This window comes from Ursus arctos, unplaced genomic scaffold (genome assembly GCF_023065955.2).
Source record: "Ursus arctos isolate Adak ecotype North America unplaced genomic scaffold, UrsArc2.0 scaffold_19, whole genome shotgun sequence".
NCBI lineage: Eukaryota > Metazoa > Chordata > Mammalia > Carnivora > Ursidae > Ursus > Ursus arctos.
This window is the reverse complement of record NW_026622863.1, coordinates 13,529,002-13,549,237: the sequence shown is the minus strand read 5'-3', so window position 1 is coordinate 13,549,237 and position 20,236 is coordinate 13,529,002. Positions and strand designations below refer to the sequence as shown.

Sequence of the window (20,236 nt, the reverse complement as noted above, 5' to 3'; positions counted from 1 at the left end):
AGACTGCAAAGCTGGCAGGCCCAAGTAGGCTCTGGATGTGGGGCTGTCTTCCTCTAGATATTTCGTGATCAGTTGGGGGAGGAGGGCAGAGGTGGAGAAGCCAAGAGAGTAAAGGAGGTCTTCCGAGGCCAAAACACAAATCTGGATCTGCTCTGCATGGGACAGTTTTCACAACATCCAAACAGTGGATCCTCCAGGGGCCCCCCCCGCCCCGGGTCCTGAGAGAGGAAAGAGAAAGAGATTGGAGACCCAGCCCTGCGGTCAGGGCATCTGGGCACCATCTGGCTGGCTATAGACAGACCTGACTGGAAGGCGTCCAGTATGCCAGGGCCCCACCCCTCTTCCGGGGTGTGGTTCAGGCTTTCTCTCTTCCAACATGCCAGCCTCACTCCTCTCTCAGGACTTTGGTGCTTGCTTAGAACCTTTGTCCCCTTCTGCTCCCATGGCTGGCTCCTTCTCATAGTCAAATTTCATCACATATGTTCCTTCCAGGTCCAGGGGAAGCTTTTAGTCTAAAATAGCTGCCTCTACACCCCCACCCAGATTAATGTATAGGGATCCCTGAACTCAGCTTCCCAGACAGCAAATTCATGCCAGCGTGCTTCCAGAAAATGCCTTCCCCAGCTGTCTGGCTCACTTTGGCCTGAGTCTTGAGTCAACTTTTCTGCTCCTCACAGGTGACCTAAGGGGGGGAGGAGGTATCCAAGGGCCTGGAGGCCTTTGTCAGCCAGGAGGATTGTGTCTGAGGAGCCTGTGCTGCCCCGGAGATGGGTCAGGCACCTGCCATGGTGCCACCCACTGTAACAGGACTGGGCTCCAGCGCTGCTGTGTCCAGTGGACTCTCCTGGGCATCTCCACTCTGTTCCTGGTCTCCCTCTGTGCTGGTACCTTCCCTGGCCTCCTACCTGACGACTGTCTTGAGGGGGGATACCTTACAGAAGAGTAACAGTCACAGAGGCCCCAGGGGCCCCCAGAAAAATCCTTGATAGATCGTATTCCCAGCCATTCCCAAGCAATCACCTCTCTGTCCAGGATAATCAAATGGGGGGGGGTGTCCCACAGGAATAAGTAGTGCTTTCAGAACTGAAGGAGAAAAGAATTCCAAAGTCATAATGACTTTTCTGGGTTTTAATCAGGGCAGGAAGTTTCTGGGAAGCAAATGGTTAGGAGGCAGGCATGGCAGTGAACACACGTACGCTTGGAAGATCTCACTGGCCGTGTATGAATGTACGTGTGTGTAAGTGTGGAGGGCACGTGCTGTAGACACATATGCCTTTTGTATGGTAGCTGACATTTGGGGAACAGAGATTCAGGCACCTTGCTCTCTCTCTGGCCAAGAGGCCCATGGCCCTTCCTTGTCTAAAGATTGCACCAGGCATTTCCTGCTCTGGGCTTTCATGCCCGAGTTAATTAAAATGAGTTAACATACGTAAAATGCTCAGTGCCTGGCAGTGACGAGGGGCTCAGTAAATGACAGCCCTTCCTATTACCACTGTGGCCGTTATTATTAAAACTAGCAGAGCTCTGTTTCCACCTTGGCCGATTCTGATGATGTGAATAGGTATGTGCTGGATGCCTGGTTTCTTGGGGTGCCACCCCCACTGTGTTCATTCCTGTATCCCCGGCAGCCAGCACAGTGCCTGGCCCGCTAGAAGCCATCAGTTCATACTTAATGGAAATAAGACCAGCACTAGTGGTGCCCCTCTTTCCACAGGCCCTGGCTACTACGGCTGGAACCAAAGCTGGTCCCCCAGGTGGGAGGTGGGAAGAGCTCCCTCTGCAGAACGAGCTGCTGGACCGGGCCTCCTGGGGGAGCAGTGGATGGGGCCTCCAGCTTCCCTCGGACACACCCTCCATCAACAACTCCCTGGTGGAGGAGGAGCCCAAGCCAGAGCTGGGCTCACTATGCCCCTTGGAATTAGAATGTTGCGCATAAAATATTGACTTTTACATTTAAAGCTATCTTTTACAGATTCCTCATCAGACCCAAAGGCAAGCATAGTTTTCCTCTGTGAGGGAGATGATTTTTTTTTAGCAAAGACAGGATATGCATACAAGGCACAACTGAATCACACACTAATCAGAGATTAATTCTCTCTAAAGGCTCCAATGCGGGGCCCAGGAGCTCAAAGACCTCCCCATCTGCTCCGCTTCTCTGCCCTCCAGGACAGAAGGAAAGGGTTGCTGGGATTCACAGTCCCACCAGGGACAAAGAGCCACTTCTGGATAGAATTCTCTAAGGCTGTTTTTCCTTCCTTTCCTCTCTGTTTTATTTAGCTTTGCCAAGCATAGCTGTATATGCTTCAGTCTTACAGTTAATGCAAATGTTTGCAAATAAGTGGCTTTTATACACTTATTCCATTCACCACTTATCAGACACCTGGGAACTCAACTGAAAAACAGTCCCTTGTATGTAACTGTTGAATCACTAAATTGTACACCTGAAATGAATATTAACAGTGTATGTTAACTCACTGGAATTTAAAGAAAAACTTAGGGGAAAAAAAAAAAGAGTAACAGTCCCTGTTCTAGGATATCAACTTCCTGCAGGAAGGAGAGCCCCTTAGGTCCTCAGACTCACCTGGGAGAGGCAGACAACACATTCCCTGGTGTAAAGGAGGAAAGAGAGTCAAATTCAAACAGCCACACCCCGCTCCCAAGAAGGCAAGGAACGCTCTCCTTGGAGGGAGATGGCGCTCTGGAAGTGCTTGTTTGGTTTGAGAAATACCTCTGTTCAAGTTAACTGCCCAAGAGCAAGTACCTGCACAATGCTGTGGGAGTCCCAATTTGGGATGTCACCAGCCCTTTGTCATATGCAAAATAAACCCCGACATTTTGTGACTGTTGTCGTTGGCGACTTTGCTTTGGAGGTGTGCCCATCACCTACGCCCGTTTGACTCTATTTGCGAGGCTGACTGGTGCGCTGGCTTAGGCTGGCGACTAGCCTTCTCTGTCACAGACAGGAGTCTCTTCTGGTTTCTGTAAGGTAGCCAGCATTATAAAGACGACAGGCCCTCTGCTTACTGTGCCTGTGGGCTCAGCAGCCTACCTTTCTCTCCTTGTCACCATATTCGATGCCCAAAGTGTCCATGGCCCGGACGATGGCTGCCAGGGACTGGATGGTGTTGCTGTAGACAACGGGCTTGTACTGCTTCACATCTTCTCCAGAGAAGCCGTCTTCGTGGATGATCCTAGGGAAAAAGCACACACACCACACCGGATGAGTGCACTGTCCTCACGTGGCACCAAGAGCACCAGGCGTGTGAAGCCTCTGGGGCCAACCTCCCGGCTGGGCTGCCCGAGGGCTGGGTCCAACCTGATGCCGAATTCCTGAGCTGAAGGAAGAATCAACCTGAATTACTGAAAATTCAGCAAAAAACCAGAATAGTGGCAAAAAGAAATGTAGCCTTTTTACGCTCGTTATATAGAGTGAGAGAAATATCAGTTGGCAAGGTGCTGATTATACTTGAAAGTGCTTCGAAAAGGAGGGGCACACAGTAAGCATTCAATAAATGTTGGCCGTTAGTATTTTTAAGTAAAGCTCAGGGTCTTAACCTGAATTTCCACTTAGAATTATATTGATGAAGATGCCTGCGGAGCTCCTGGGTGGCTCAGTTAGTTAAGCATTCGCCTTCTGTTCAGATCATGATCCTGGGGTCCGCGGGGAGCCTGCTTCTCCCTCTCCTCACTCACTCTCTCAAATAAACAAATAAAATCTTTAAAAAAGAAGACCCCCACAAGAAGCCTGCAAATGAATAACAACTTTTCTTTTGCAGAAAACTCACAGTGCTTGAAGAGGCCTCCTTTAAAATGGACCATCTTCATCGTTGACCACAGAAGACCCTACAGAAGGAGGGTGCCTACTCTCCTGTCCTTGGCTGGGATTTGACTACCATGTCACCCTTATTCTGGTGGCTGTGAACAATGACACAGAGGACACAAAGATGATATCACAGTTCCCAGAGGCCACGTGGCACTCTTGGCCCTCCTGTTCTCAGGTTCCTCTGAGGTCAGGGGAAAGGCCAGATGTGCCCTAATGTCCCTTCTCCCTTGAGACAGTAGTCACTAAACACATGCTTGCTGCTGACGAGGTTCCAGAGAGGAGAGAAGGCTGGGCAGAGGTGATAAAACCAAAACTTGCCAAGAATTCTCTTCTGGCTGATGTAATTAAGGAGTGAAGGGGTTCCAAAGACTAACATCAGAGAGTAGCCACCACCTCCCCCAAGAAAATCATGCAAACTCCTCACGGGTCACATTTTTTCAGTTCAGGATCGAATACTACTTACAGTACGTACATACATCAGTCTAAGAGCTGAGGCTTCTCTTCCACCCCACCACAGCACCTTTCCATCCCTTCATTACCTTCAGTACCGAAGGAAATCGCTCACAATTCTTTTTTTTAAAAAACAGTTTTACTGAGATATAATTCACATACCATACAATCCACTCAAAGTGTGCAAGTCAATGTTTTTTAGTCCATTCATGAGTTTGGATAATGATCACTACAGTCTAATTTTAGAACATTTTGTCCCCCAGCCCCCCTGGAAGAAACTCTACCTATTAGTAGTCACCCCCCCCCCATGCCCAGTAAGCAACCACTAATCTATATCGTATTTCTATAGACTTGCCTACTCTGGACATATCATATGAGTGGAATCATACAATATCCAGTCTTTCATAACTAACTTCTTTCACCTAGCACCATGTTTTCAAGATTCATCATGTTATAGCATTTTTCAGTACTCCATTTCTTTTTATTGTCCAATTATATTCCATTCCATCCAATACCAAGTTTCTGGCTATGCAAAGGAGCAAAGTGTGACCCACAAGCAGGAGAAAAACCGCATTTTATTTATCAACCACCAGTTGATGAACACCAACAATTCTTGTTGTAAAATTTGAGTTGATACTGGGTGGTGAGTCTTTATCTTGGGTTTCTCCAAGAAGCAGATCAGAATGACCCTTCTAACTTTTCAGGGACTTCATTAACCCTAAATCCATTTCTGTACAAGTTTCTAGAGGGAGGATACACCCAGTCTGGATCATTGGTGTGCTACCCCGCAGGGATCTTAAAGGAAATTGCTAGCTCCCGCTTTAAATAACTAGAAAATTGGAGAAAATATATGAAACAAGCAATTTCAGACACAGTACAGTACTGTGATCCTGGAGACAAGGGAAACAAATATGGTGAGTCCTGTGATTGCCATGGCTTTCCACCTGGAGGCATTTAGCAGCCCTCAATGCACGGAGGGAGAGCCCAAGCAGAACACAGCAGTCTTACTGAGCTGATGAGGTAAAGATCAAAGTTCAAGAAGGTTGAGGGAACTGGGATTCTGGGGGCAAAGCACCAGAGAGAAAACTACAGACAGAGAGGAAGCTCCCCATGCATGAATAGGCATCTCCTTGAGTCTTGGGCTGAATAGGGTGGGACCGCATGAGCTCAGCAAGGGGCATCAGGGAGCTTATAAGCTGAACACTTCCCAAAGCTCACCCAAGCCTGGGAGATGTGCAAGTTCTGACAGGCAGAGTAGAGAGCCCTTGTTGAATGCTGATGACACTCAGCAGAGACTCCAGGAGGCTCATGCCATAGTAGTAGGGTTAAACTGGCCCTAGAGTAAAATCCACTTTAGACCCGCCCTGACAAAGCTCACATATTAGATTCAAAAACACCAAGCTGACTCACAAGTACCTTCACTGCCTGATGGAATAAAGCCCAACACTCTTTAGATGAGGACGACAAAATCAGACACTTAACAATATAATATTTTTAATATTCAGCATCCAATACCAAGTTTCTGGCTATGCAAAGGAGCGAAGTGTGACCCACAAGCAGGAGAAAAATCAGTCAACAGAAGCAGACTCAGAAGTGACAGAGATGATGGAATTAACAGCAGGACTTTAAAAACACCTACTCAAAATATTTTCAAGAAATTAAAGGAAAACAAGGACCTAATGAGTAGAGAAATGGAAGACATAAAGAAGAACAGAATGGGACAGCAAGAGATGAAAATACAGTATCTAAGATAAAAATTTCACCATATGGGATTAACTCTTAGAAGATTAGTGACCTTGAATAATAAGCAATGGAAACTATCCACACTGAAGCAAAGAGAGGAAAAAGGCTAAAAAAAGGTATTGTGATATTTGTAACACACGTAAAACTAAAACTTATGCAACAAAGCACAAAGGATGGGAGGGATAAAATGGAAATATACTGTTGAAAAATTCACATACATGAAGCACTTAACAGTGAACATGGTAATTTAAGACATATAGTGTAAATTTTAGACAACTTCAAAGCTACGTAAAAAAGCCCGCTGTTACCCAGGCTCCATGACGAGACTCCCCTCCGAGGGTGGGACCTGCTGGGTGACCTGAGAGGGGTAGCTGGGATCTGTGAGTCCCCATGATACTCTGTCCAAAGAAGCCAGTGCAGTGAGTTTCTCATTCCTCATTCTGGACCAGCGGCCTTACCACTCTCCTGGGAATACTCTCTAGACCCTTGGCTGCCTTCAGGATTTGCCCCCACTAGGGACGGAACTATAATCTTTCACACCCATTAGTATCAGTCATTACAGCACCTAATAAGGCAGGGAGGGTAGGTTTTTATTATACCTATTTGACAGAAGAGGAAGTGAGCCTGAGAGATTAAGTAATTGGCCTAATGGAGTAGCGCACGGGTCCTCCAGTACACTGCACTCTTCTCCCCCATCTCAGCCCTCGGGCTGGACTGGGTAGAAAACCACCTGGAAAGTCTCAGGCTGGTGCCGGGGGTGGCCTAAGATAAAGAAGCTTCAGGGGAGGCTTGCAGAAATGATGCAATAAGGGGAAAACTTGCTCTAGTCATGATTATTAGTTCCATTACTTGTTCAAACAGGCTTATATTAGCTTAAAATTGGGCTTCCAGTTTCACGGTAGAATTTTATATTGGCCTCTCCCATGTAGTAAGTATACTGGCTTTACTACTAAGTAAGAAAAGTTGGACCATATAAAACATCACCAAAAAAATAAAATAAAATAAAATAATAAAATAAAATAAAATAAAATAAAATAATAAAATAAAATAAAATAAAAAGATACTGTTGGTAATCCCACCGCGCAGGGGAAAACGCTGATGTTTTAGTGTCTGTCCTTCCAGTATTGCTTTCATGCCGCCTTCCTCATCTTCTTTCCCCCCCAGCAGTGACTTGAGGCATATATCCTTACAAGTATCACTTAAGGCCCCTTTATTTTCTATTTCCCCATGTCGTCCAGGGAGGCAGAGTAGAGCAGTGGGAGGCTGACTCCTTGGGCTCAGGAGCCAGACAGATGCAGGCAACCCCAGCTCTACCACTGATGAGCTGGGTGTCATTGGTAAAGGATTTAACCCCTCAGGTCTTGGGTTTCTCGAACTCTGCGAGGAACAGTTGTGAGGAATAACTGCAGAGTGCCTCTCATATCGTAAGTATGTAATAAATGGCAGCCACGAGTAGTAATACCCACATTCTAAAGTCAAACCCCCCAAACAGAATTTCCTTCATTGGTAGAAAGAAACAAAACAGTAACAGCAGTGGCTGTCGGAGGGTTTGCTCTCTGCCTTAAGTGCTTTACATGTACTCTCTCATTTAATCTTCAGAATAATCCTAGGAGATAAAAACTATTATCACCTCTTTACGACGAGAGAACTGAAGCTCAGAGAGATTAAGCCACTTACCTGACGTCACACAGCTGGTAAGTTTCAGAACGGCACTGGAGACCCTACTCATGACCGGCAGACAGATGCTGGGAGGCAGAGCTGCTTCTGCCCTAGATCCCTCTCTCCAGGCTCCCGGAGGACCCAGAGATCTCACAAAGTATCAGAACATGTCCTACGATATCAGCCCAAGGAGTGTGGGTCAGGGTTATTTTTATTTATTTTTTAAGTAGGCTCCATTCCCAACGTGGGGCTTGAACTCACGACCCTGAGATTGAGAGTCACAAGCTCTACCGGCTAAGCTAGCCAGGCGCCCCTGGTCAGGGGTTAGAGAGGCAGCCCAGGGGAGTCTGGGCACTTGTGACGGCTCAGGTCTGAGCCCTGGAGGAGATAACACCAGGATTTGGAAAGCAGGAGTGAGGCTGCATGCGACAGCTTAGCCACAGTGAGTGGCATTTCTGGCACCACGCTTCAATAGCCCTATAAACTGAGAGTCGAATCAAGTCCCAGAGACATCATTTGAGCCACTGCATCCAGTCATACCTGAAGCTAATCCTATCTCTATGCTTTTGAGTGACAGGAGCCCAATAATGCCCTCTTATTTTTGCATAAGCTAATTTGGCTTGGGTTTCTGTCACTTACAACTAATAAGAGTCGTGACTAAAACATGCTTTGCACCTTGAGAACCACAATAATCAGAGATCATCTCCTGCTAGACTCGTTTATTAGTTTTCCGTCTTTACCACCAGCCTGTCCGCCCCTGGAGGTCAGGTACCGTACATCCCACCCATCCCACATCCTCTTCTCCGTGGTAGCTGGCACCGGGCTGGGCTCTGGACAGTGCTCAGAGAAAGTGGGACAGCACTACGTGAGCCAGGAGTAGACAGATGCACGAGCCCCACCCCTCTCCAAGTTGCTCAGTAACGGAGGCGGGTGTGTGTGTGTGTGTGTGTGTGTGTGTGTGTGTGTGTGTGAGTGTTGGGGTGGGGTGGGAATCCACCAGATTCCTTATGCTTGCAGAGCCAGGGTGGCAAAGGGAAGCCAAGCTAGATGCTGCAATGGCACCCACCCCAAATTCTGGGACTCTGAAGGGTGCACCAAGCTACCAAATTAGAAGAAACATGGGGAGCAAGCAAGGGCTGACTCTGCAGCCCTGTGTTTGACTTTGGACAGGAGCCACCAGCTGGACTCGGGAAACCTGGCAACGCAACTGAGGGAGGAGATCTCAAGTGGAAATGCGGAGAGGGAGGGAGGGTGGCATCCAAGCCCCGCCCCGCCCCCCAGCAGGTCTGAGATTTCTGGGCAGAGGCAAACAAGGAGGGACCCCCAGCCCCCCCGCCTCGCCTCTTCGTCTTTGGGGCCTTGGGGACCTTGCAGGAGTCCTGCACTTGGGCTTTGCTGTCTGCTTCCCCCTCTCAGTGCGGGACTGCACGCCGCTGTAGTGAGACTCCCGGGCACACTGGCCTTATATGGTCACAGAACCACAGGCTCGGGAGCTGGAAGGGACCACAGAGGATCGCCTGGCCCAGCAGCCATTCTCCCTCTTTGAATCACGGATGCTTCTGAGATTGTGACAAATGCACCAACACACAGTTTTACTCCCAGTTTCTGGAGGCTCAGGAACTTAAGGGCCCTAAGTTGCTGGAACACACAATTTCTCACGCCATCCCCAGGCTGGACTAAATGCCCCTCCTCTGCTTGCCTTCCTCCTGCACTGGGGCTGTCTCTCTGTTCTCCATCATAGTCCTATTAGGGATCTAGGTGAAAGCGGTGTTTTTGGAGCCAGACTCGAGCTGTGGGACTGAGTAATTTCTTTAAGTGCTTCGTGCTTTGGCTCCCTCAGCTTTCCATGGAGGTGGGCCTGGTAATACCAACTCTCCTCTCCAGTCGTGCTATGCAAAGACAAGTGCCGGGCATGGTAAGCACTCAATCGGTCCTGCTGTTATTCTTATTGCTTTTGTTGTTGTATTTGGTGAGTGGGGCAGGGGGTTGGGGGCAAGTGCAGTTGGCTGGCTGTCCCGAGTGTCTGTCTTCTTGAGGAAAAGATGTAACCCGGGGCCACAGGGCAGGACGGCCAGGAGGTCACGGGAGGACCACTGCCTGCCAGGAGGAGGAAGCCACAGCCACAGCAAGGAAGATGGGGCTGGAGAGGGGGTGTTCTCGGAACTGGAGCAGGCAATCAGCTCATTTACCTAACGAACATCACCGGAGCAGCCGCGGGCCGAAGAGCTGAATTTCCTGATTTGGGGGCTGCTTAGTGATATAAAATGTGTTTCTGGTCACAGCCGGGGATTCATAGGCTGACTGTCTAGGTCAGGGTCAGTGCTGAGTGTCTCACTTGTGTGACCACTGACGGAGATGCGGTCAGCCATGGGGATATGCCCTGGAGCCACACCCCTGCCTCGCAGTGGTGGGGAAGGACCTCCCCGGATGCACAGAACACGTTTTGAATCCAACAATGAACAGTGAGGTGCCAGGGAATTAATGACTCACACGCCAGCCGTTAGGGGCTCCACAGAACCCATCAGACAGCATGGCGCCTGGTCAGGACCGCAACATGAAAACCCCAGTGAGAGTATAATGTGCGTCCTGTGCAGCCACTTTTATAAAACCACGTTTGTGTGTGATGGTGTTGGTAGGAGGACGGAGGATGGGGTGCGGAGGGAGTAGGAGGGAGAGGGGGAGGATGCTTAACAACATAACATCAATAATCACTTTTGGGCGGTGGCATTCAGTGACTTTTTCCCTCTTTTCTTTACATGTTTGTTTTGTTTCATTAAAAAGTGTGCGTTTGTTATTTGAAAGAACAACGCATACTTTTCAGTGGGAGACAGACACTTCGTGCTTAGCAGGGGGACCATTGTGGCCAGGAGAGAGGACTAGAGTAAAAAGGGGGAGAGTCGTTAAAGTCATTAATCAAGAGGAACTTCCTGACATGTTTCACTTGGGTTCAGCTTGATGTAAGATCTTATCAGACTTTGAAGCCCGTGAGGCCTGGTCCCTGCCTCCCTGGGGCCCTCCTTCTGGACGATAAGGTGAGTGTTGAGAACACGAAAGCTAACGACATAAAGTGGAATCTGCCAAGGGCCAACTGAAGGGTTTGTGGGTCAGACGCTTTGGCTGCCACCCAACAGCCATTTCCTTCTCACCACGGTGAGGGCCTCTCCTGGCCTCCCTTGCAGCTAAGAGTGACCGTGTGATTCAGTTCAAGTTAAGACTGAAGGGGAGTTGGCTAGAAATGCCTCTGAGAAATGGTTTTCTTTCTTGGTCCAAAGAGAGAGGTTTTTGAAAACAGCTTTCCTGCCTCCCTACTCCACTGCTCCCCTGACTCTGGCTGTCCGTCCACCGGCCATTCCCTGGTTCCTTGCCTGAATATGTGATTGTGTGAGAAAGTGAATACTGGCGCCATGGCAGCCATCTTGGGACCGTGAGGTTAAATGCCACCACACGGAGGATGGCACATCAAAGGGGTAAGGGGTCTCCCAGTGATGCTGCTGAGCTGCTGAATCAACCCTGGGGCCATCTGATAACAGAGGACATGCTCCTACCATGATGCCCTCTCCTGGGACAGGGAAATGGTCCTCCTTGGAGCCAACATAGAAATAGTAATTTTCCAGGTGGGAACCACTGACTTAGAGAGAAAAGACTAGCCTACAGGCAGATGGTTAGCTTGTGGCACAGCAGGGACAGAATTCCCAGAGGCCTTTCCATTGTGCCACAGGCCTCTGAATTCCCTTAGTGCTCCCCTGAGGTGGGGGACTGGTGGGTGACAGCAGAGGAGAAAAGCATCTATCAATGGCAAAGCAGAAATATTTTTTTCCCCTTCTGTCTTAAAATCTCTAGTTCCCAATAATTTGGAGGCTTCTTTGAGAGTATTCTGTAAGCATCTCTGTTCATTCATTCACTCATTATGCACTTTTCACACACTGTTTGGGTAGCCACTACCAGGCACTGTGTCAGGTGCTGGGGATCCAAGAGTGAACCAGCAGACACAATGCAGCTTGAATTCTACTGCGGAAGGTAGATACTGAACAAGCAATTTCACGAATGATTAATTAAATTATAATTGGAGCAAATGCCACCAAGAAGAAAATAGCAGCGGCAAGAGCTGCAAGAGGAGGACCTACAGCACAGGCTTGGGAGCAGCATGGACGGCCACGCACGAGCTGACTGCCCAGACAGGGAGAGAGACAGGGCTCCAGAGAGGGGACCGGCACATGCCAAAGTGGCACTCTCCACGCGGTCTCTGCGTGTCTTCCAGAGCACGCCCCCTTCCCGGCAGGCACATGGGGTGCTGGGGAAATGTGTGCTGAGGAAACAGAAGGCACTTCCTGGGCTGACAGGTGGGACTGGAAGCCAGAGATCCCAGTCGGGAGGGCTGCCCTGGATCTGGCGAGGGCGGAGGTCTGATGCTTCCTCCCGAGGGAGGGTTCCACCCAACCTCCCGGAAAAGGTGTAACAGCAAGCTAACCCAGTGTGGGCAACGTCACCAACACCGGCCAGCCTGAGAGTGCTGGCAGGAGCAGCAGATCTGCTTGAGGGGAGGCACCCAAGGACAACAGGCGGAGAGAGGGCCCTGTTGAAGGCCCTGCCTCTCCTCTTCCCTGTGGAAGCTCCCACCGACTCTTCCTGTATTTACTTACACTTGACAGAGGGTCAAAGTGTCCTGCCCAGTGGAGAGCTCCTGGCCCCTGATTCTGTGGATGCCGCCAAGAGTGAGGACTAAGCAGGGCAGTCAACAGTGGTCCAGAAGGTACTGTATGGGCAGGGCCAGGGGTGGAGGGGAGGTGGGTGTTTCCAGCCCCACAGCAGCCCCAGTTCCCTAGAGGACTTCCTTCCTTCCTTCCTTCCTTCCTTCCTTCCTTCCTTCCTTCCTTCCTTCCTTCCTTCCTTCCTTCCTCTTCCTTCCTTCCTTTCACAAATATAGAATGAGCACCTGTTAGGAGCTGGACATACCCTGACTCTCCTATTCGCTAACAGTTAGACTGTGGGCAGGCTGTCATCCTCTGTGGGCCCAGGTCTCCATGCTGTCAAACGGGGATAATGACTCTGTCCCTCCCAGGGCTGTCAGCAGTATTAAAGAATATGTGGGGAGGACCTGGCACACAGTCAGGCCCATTAATTGCCAATTGCTGGTAGTATTTAAAAGTCACAGACCAGGATGCCTGGATGGCTCACTCAGTTAAGTGTCTGCCTTCGGCTCAGGTCATGATCCGAGCCCCACATTAGGCTCCATGCTCAGTGGGGAGCCTGCTTCTCCCTCTCCCAATGCCTGACACTTCCCCTGCTTGTGTGCTCCCTCTCTCTCTCTCTCTTTGTCTCTTGCACATAAATAAATAAAAGCTTTAAAAAAAGGTATAAAAGTCACAGACCAATCAGTGTCAAAGCAGGGCTAAACTTTTAGTCTTGTCTCCAGGTCATGGGTCCCCCACCTACCCAGGGCAGGAGTGTCTTGACCTAAATGAATGAGGTGTTGGGGGGCGGGGGGACAGAGGATATCCATGTTCTGAATGACTGGCTCATAGACCACTGGCTGGGCAGAGGTAAGATGTGTGTGTTTACAAGGTAACTATGCTGAGACCCTGATTTCTGATTTCCCAGAGTTCCAAGAGAGCAGAGGCAGTGGGACCTGGAGGCACTCTGATGGGAGGTCAGAAGCTTCACTCTGGTCTAAGCTTCCTTGGCTGGCAGAGCCAGAGCTATCCTGAAGGGGATGGCTCCCTCTTTCTCTCATCCACAGAACTGACTACTACATGTCAGGTGCTGTTCATACAGGCAGTGATGAACAGGACAGACATAGCCCTTGACTTCAAAGGACTCACCGTGTAGCTGGGGAAGACAGAAAATAAAGAACTAAATGAATAAATATTATAGAGTGATGAACACAAGAAGGGTAGGTAATGGGGGTTGGGGTGCAGAGTTAGGAGCCAGGAAAGGAGGTGGCGTGTGAAACTGAGGCCTGAATGATGAGGACTAAACATTGCATATATGTGAGGAAGAATATTTCAAAGAGAGAGAACAACAAGTGCAAAGGCCCTGGGGCACCCTGTGTATTAGGAGAATAGTGAGGAGCCAGTGGGGCTGGAATGGAATAAGTAACAGGGAGAGTAAGGGAATGAGGTCAGAGAGGGCAGCGGGGAGCTGATCACGTAGGGTTATTGTATGACTTATATTTTTTCATAATATGCATTAAAACAAACTGCCACCTATTAAAATAAAAAAATGTGTCCCCCATAAACCATTGTGACTTCTGCCATTGGTTCTGCTCTAAGTGTGGATCACTTCTAAATGGCAGCTCTCCCTCCTCCTTCCCTGACATCTCCAGCTCTGACTGAAAGGCCTGTTGTTGGAACACTTAAGGATTCCAACTTACACAGCTAAGCAAAAAAGAAGGGAAAAAAAAATCAGCCATCATCCCAGCACCTGGAGGGAAGCACCATCCACGTTAGTGTATGTTTTAGTCCTATTATCTGAGAGCCTGCGTGTGTGCTGCCTTTCCTGAAGCAGAATCACACAGCATGCCTCTGTATCACCCAGGAGTTGTCACTGGCTGCTTGGTGTCCCAGCATCTGAGTGGGGCCTGAGTCATTCAGCTGTGCCCCTATCAGTGGACACTCGGGCTGCTCGTGGATGGGAGCTCGTCCCAGCTTCAAAGTCAGCTGCTGGGGAGGCTGCCTGACCATGAGCACATGTCTCCTAATAAAGGCAGAAAGCTACAAAACCTGGATGGGACAAGCCAGAGGCTGGGTGACCCCTGGCCTGGGCTCGAGGGAAGCGTGTGAGCACAAATGGGATCTTTCAGCTATTTGAAAGGAAGAGAAGAAAGATCCAACTTAAAATCCAGCTATTTTATGGTGGGATGAAGTTGCATGGTTTGAGAAAAGTTATTTAAAAAGATAGATAAGATCCCTTACTAATTAAGACTATATTTAAAACTTGATATTCTAAGAATAACATAGAATAGAAGGGTCTTTGAAATAATAGTATTAAACCAATCAGTCCCCCGGGGGAATGACTGGTACAAAACAAGGGATATGTCCTGTTGACAGTGACTTGCAGAAATCTGTTATAAAGATGCCATTTTTAATAAGGGGTAACTCGGGCCAGAAGCAATGATGTCAGCTGCCAATTGTCACCAGACGGAGCCAGGGGCGAGGCCAGGACTTGTTGTGATTCCAGGACAGAGCCTCTGCTGCCATTATCTGGAAAACAGCATGGACCTTGGCCTTTCCCAAGACTCTCAGTGCCGGGGGGTAAGGGGCCACATGCCAGCTCTCATTCCAGGAGGGTGATGCTCGGAGCACTGCCTTCAGAGCTCTGCCCCTGTTTCGCTTCATGGCTGCGTGGCTGGTCTGAATCCTGGGCCCCTGGCCTTGGATTAGAGACACACATCATGTCTTGGACTTGGAGACAGAAGACCCAGGTTCTTACACAGCGTGGCCACGAACAAGCATCACGACCCCAGGTTGAGTGGGCAAAAGAAGTCCCCGGAGAGCTGGGGAGTCTGGCCCACCCCTCTTTGGTCAGCGTCATCACCTTGGCCCCGGGGCTCCACCTTGGTGTTAGAGGCGCGCCCTCCTACGAGGATACCCTTGGCCTCCTAACCCATGCCAATGTTTTCAGGAAATGCCCCATTTACTGTAACGGCTTAGACCCCAGTTTAGTTACTCAGGAGACCTGGGGCCTGGCTTTGGCTCTACCACAGACCAGCTACAGTGAACTTAGACATGTCCTATTATGTGTTGCCCCGGCTTTGGACTTGGGTTGTGTCAATTCTCTCTTGTGACCCTGCTTCACTCAGGTTAACCCAGTTCCACAGTCATTTCTCTGTCTTTGCCAAATGCAGTCTTTTTGAATCTAACAGCTCATAAAACATGGGTGCAAAAAATTGAAGGGACTCTTGATGGACAAAAGATTGAGCAGCGCTGAAATAGAGACCTGCATACCTTGCTAAATTCACGTTCTGCTCAAATGCCACCTCCTCAGACCACTCTGGCTAAAAAAGCCTGCTCCTTCTATCATTCCCTGTCTTTCACCTGCCTTCTTTTCCTTTATAACGTGTACCTCCAGCTGATATATATATTTACTTGTGTACCATCTCCCCACATTGCAATGAGCTTTATGAGGGCAAGGACCTGGTCTGTCTTGCTCACCGACCACCGTGCCCCAAGCAGTGCCTGGACATCGTGAATGTTGCTGTTGCCTGGACGGCTGAATGAAACATGACTATTTAGATCTCTTCAGCTCTGAGACTGCGGATCTACACAGGACTCCTCCCTGTGAAGGTAAGTGGGTCTTTAAATCGTGGGCCGGGATGAATGTGCTTCCCCGACCCACACTCAACCCCCGGCTGTGAATCCCGTCTCCCAGCCTTGGGTGCTGATTGGTCTTCCTCTTTAGGGGCCAGAATCTGTGGCCCTTTTCCTACTGATGTTAATTAGAATTACTCCCTCACTCACCGGCGCGAGTCCACTCCCTTTTACCCCTAACGTTGGTTCTCATAGGTTTTCTCAGGGTCAGGACAGACAGACACCTAATGTCGCCCACTCTACGCTCACTTCTGGGATCATCCAAAGCCATTGTGTTAAATTCATTGGTTATGTTGGGAAGACATGACCGAGAGCTTTATGGCTTCTGAGCCCTTTTTACAATGCCTATGTAAAGACAGGAGCTTTCACTAAACATAGGAAAAGCCTGTGAGTGAGGCAAATTAGTTCAATGTTGATTTTACTGCTTAAATCTAAGTAACATTTCTGGTTTCCCATCTGCCTGACTAGGGCAGCTGGTAGATTGCCCTTTCTTCTGCCGACATAATGAAATGAAGCATTCTTATTAGTACATTATGTTTACTATACGAATAATATTATACATTGGGGGGCAGTGTGCACAGCTCCGTAATTATATTTTGTGGAGAATGCACAAGTGAGGCTGCAGAGCTTTGCTTGTCTTGTTCAATCCTTGGGGAAAAAAAAACCAACCCTTTTCCCTGCCTGTCTACAGTATGTTTGTTCATTATTTATGACCCCTGTTCATGAGCCCCTGGATGCGGTCTCACGAACCCCAGGAAAGAGAGACAAGACCACTAGAGCCCACCGTCTCTGGCAAACAGCTCACAGACAAGACATTCACCAAGTCGAGCCACCTAAAGCTTCTCCTCTTCCAACCCCAGGATGACAGGCGCTGTCATCTAAGCAGACCAGGTGGGACTCTGACAATCTGTGGGAGGGCTCCTATCTGGGTTCCTCGCAGCTCCCTTGCCGCTCGCTGTGGGGTGCAGTGGTGACTCACTGCAGAAGCCGCCTAGGAGCAAAGATGAGCTTTGCAAATGGCAAATGAGGGTTGTAGCGGACATCTGCTGTTTTTGTTTGCCCAACTTCTATTCTCCCCTCCTTTGGAGAGAACCGTCCTTCCTCCCACCATGGGGACTCTCCCTATCTCTGGCCCAAGTTCTCGGGGTGAGCCCCTGCTCCCCACCTGCCCTGTCAGGGTGGACATACCTGGATCCAGCCATGCCCAGGCTACTCAGATACATGAGCCAATGTGTTTCCTTGTGCTTCGGCCACACTGAAATGATGATGACCGCAGAGCCCCCGGGAGTTGGTTTGGAAGGAGGGCGAAGGGACACGGGACTAGCCACACAGACTTCCTGATCTGAAAGTGGGCGTCTCGTTACCGCTTAGCTTCTTGGGGCTCTGAGGGCTCTGACACTGCAGGAAAGCATCTGCCCCAACCCCACTTTACAGCGGCCAAGTCCGGCTGCAGGCCACTTTCTCCCACAGGCATTTTCAAGGGCCGGTGGCTCCCCAAGCACTGCCCACTGCCCCGCAAGCCCCCCAAAGCATCAGGAACTTCACTCCTCTTGCTCCTCTTCTAGATTCCAGACCTAGGCCGCCTGGAAAAGCCTTTTCACAGGCTCTTGGTTTTCCCCTTCCTGTTCTCTTTTTAAACGAGGGCTTGGTTTCCCTCCTTCCATGGGATTGGGAGGAAGGACACCAAAACACCACCACCAACTTGAAGGGCCAGAGGGGCATGAGAAGAATCCCCTGTTCTCCACTTTGGACGGCTCGGCACGCATTCAGACAATAACTCTGAGATCTGCCGCGGAGCCCCCCAAGTACTGCCCCAGATGGCAGACAACGCTAGGTGAGTGTTTGTTCTGAAACAAGGAAACGAACAAAAAGCACTCTTCTCAGATCGCTGCCAAGGAGAGTTCAAGGCAAAAGGTACAGATCACCGGAACAGGGCTCCTTGGGGGGAAATCACATTTCTCAGGCCCGCTGGGGGGCGATGCTTATGGTAAAGTCCGCCAAAAGCAAGTCTGAATCCACATTCCTCTCCAAGGTAACTCATGTCTCCCTCAGAGCAAACAGCAGCGGACAGTTGTCATGCCAACTTTCGCCAGACAAAGAGGGCCGTGTCTGCACTCAGGTCCCTGAGCCTTTCTGTACCACGTTCTTCTGGTTCCCTCTGCGTCATCCCTTTATTGAGTCTTTGAAAGAAGGTGAGGGAGAATTCCAGGTGAGGGCCTGTCTTGCCAGACCAAGGAAAATACAGTCACAGAAAAACACAGAAATACCCAGCCCAGCCAGCCTACCTTCCCTGGTGGGGATGTGGCCCAGAAAGGATGCTGGTCTCTGCATGGTGGATTGAAATGGCCCCGCCGAGGCCTCCGGGGCTTCCCACCCCAGCCTTTCTCAAGCAGAGGGAAGCTCCTCATTAATAACCACTATGGTATGGTCACGGCCCAAAAAAGAGAGTCCACAGAAATCACTTTGTGGGCTTCCACATCCATTCCCCTCTCTAGGGATGCTGGGGTGGGGCAGTGTGTTCTGCTCTTACGGCCAAAGGCATCCACTAGGGCTGCAGGTGAGGCAGACGCTGCTGGGAGCCCAGCTGTGCCCTCTCGGCCGATTTTTGCCTCGGCTGGGCTTGACATGCAATGGAACTGGGGCTCCATCGATGGCTCTGTGGCTCATCTGCGAGGCCAACAGGAGGGTAAGTAGTTCCTGGTCCCTCACGGTCTCTGAGCCCGTGCTGAGGAGACCGGCTCCTGGGCTGGTGGCTAGCAGCTGAGGGGCTGTGGATGTGAATCAAGTCTGACGTTGGTTCGGACTGAAATCAAGCATTCTAAGGAGCTGGGCCTCTCAATCTGCCACCCTGGGAATGTGTCCATTCGGTTAGATGCTCCTCAGGATTGCAGGTAAAGACAAAAAGAGACATGCATGCTGCCTATCGTCTGAGCTCTCTTGGATGCACACCACTAGGCACACGTGAGGTTGGGTTGTGGGGAAGGACAATGGCGGCTAGCATCTGTTGAACCCCCACAGGCTGCCAGCCTGTGCTGACGGCTCCATGGACATTCACACCTTGACTCCTTCCAACAAATCCTCGGACCTTACCTCCCAGCATCCAGCCTCAGTGAAAGGTTTAGTTTCCTCAAGAAAACTGGCTAACAGAGAAGTTAAGAAGCTTTCTCAGGGTCAGGAAAGGCAGGTCTTCCCAAGAGCCCAAGCTCCTAACCACTCTACGGACAGCCCATGGCCCACAATTTCCAAGAACCACTGATGACCTTCCAGTACAGTCAGGGGATGGAGACTGGACTGAGGAGGGGCAAGAGTGATCGCCAACTGGAAAGGAGGGGGAAAGGCATTTCCACATTAAGAAGGGGTCCCAATGGTCAGGTTTCTGTTGTCCCACGGGCCCTGAATTGGAAACTCTCAGCCTCGTTAAACATCCAGTCATCACTAAATCCTCACCAGATGAACCCGTGTCTTGGCTCTTCTTCTTTTTTTTTTTAAAGATTTTATTTATTTATTGGACAGAGAGAGACACAGAGAGAGGGGAACACCAGCAGGGGGAGTGGGAGAGGAAGAAGCAGGCTCCCAGCGGAGGAGCCTGATGCAGGGCTCGATCCCAGAACTCCAGGATCACGCCCTGAGCCGAAGGCAGACGCTTAACGACTGCGCCACCCAGGTGCCCCTTGGCTCTTCTTCTTTAAAAATAACTAACTAACTAAATAAATAGAGAGAGAGAGAGAGAGAGAGAGAGCACGCAAGTGGGGGGGAGGAGCAAAGGGAGACAGAGAAGCCGACTCCACGCTGAACATGGAGCCTAACCTGGGGCTCGATCCCACGACCCTGAGACCATGACCTGAGCCGAAACCAAGAGCTGACGCTTAACCAATGGAGCCCCCAGGAGCCCCTGTCCTGGCTCTTCTGCCGACCCCTCCCAGCGCTGTATTTGCTCCACCCAACGCCCTCCAGCTGATATTCTGATTCCTGTGATGTGTCTCCACTCTCTCACTGGGCTGACAGCCTCGGAGTCACACACATGGTTGCAGGAGGCGTGAATAACAAACAAACGACAGAGTCTGTCCTGGGAGACCCCTTCCAGGGCCACGTGTCTCCAGCACATTCGTTTTTGCTTATTATCACCAGACCGGCTGCTGAGACTACCGCCCCAGGGCACTTCTGCATCCTCTGTGTTCTGAGCTCCAACATGCACGCTGATCAGGACAGTCTGGGGGCAGGGGTGGTCAGGAATGGGAAGGCTGGTGGGAGGGGC

The 20,236-nt window shown here is 50.0% G+C and overlaps 1 protein-coding gene and 1 non-coding gene across 3 annotated transcripts in view; both read right to left on the bottom strand.

Moving 5' to 3' along the window:
• Positions 1-20,236, bottom strand: part of GNAO1 (G protein subunit alpha o1) — a 165,293-nt gene that overhangs the window by 77,132 nt on the left and 67,925 nt on the right. For both annotated transcript variants that reach the window (XM_026494787.4, XM_026494788.4), the window contains exon 3: positions 3,050-3,191. In XM_026494787.4, the coding sequence (XP_026350572.1) occupies positions 3,050-3,191 (142 nt within the window). The remainder of the gene's footprint in view (positions 1-3,049; positions 3,192-20,236) is intronic.
• Positions 7,912-7,984, bottom strand: TRNAE-CUC (transfer RNA glutamic acid (anticodon CUC)). Its single transcript has one exon. It is a non-coding gene; the product is annotated as a tRNA-Glu (tRNA).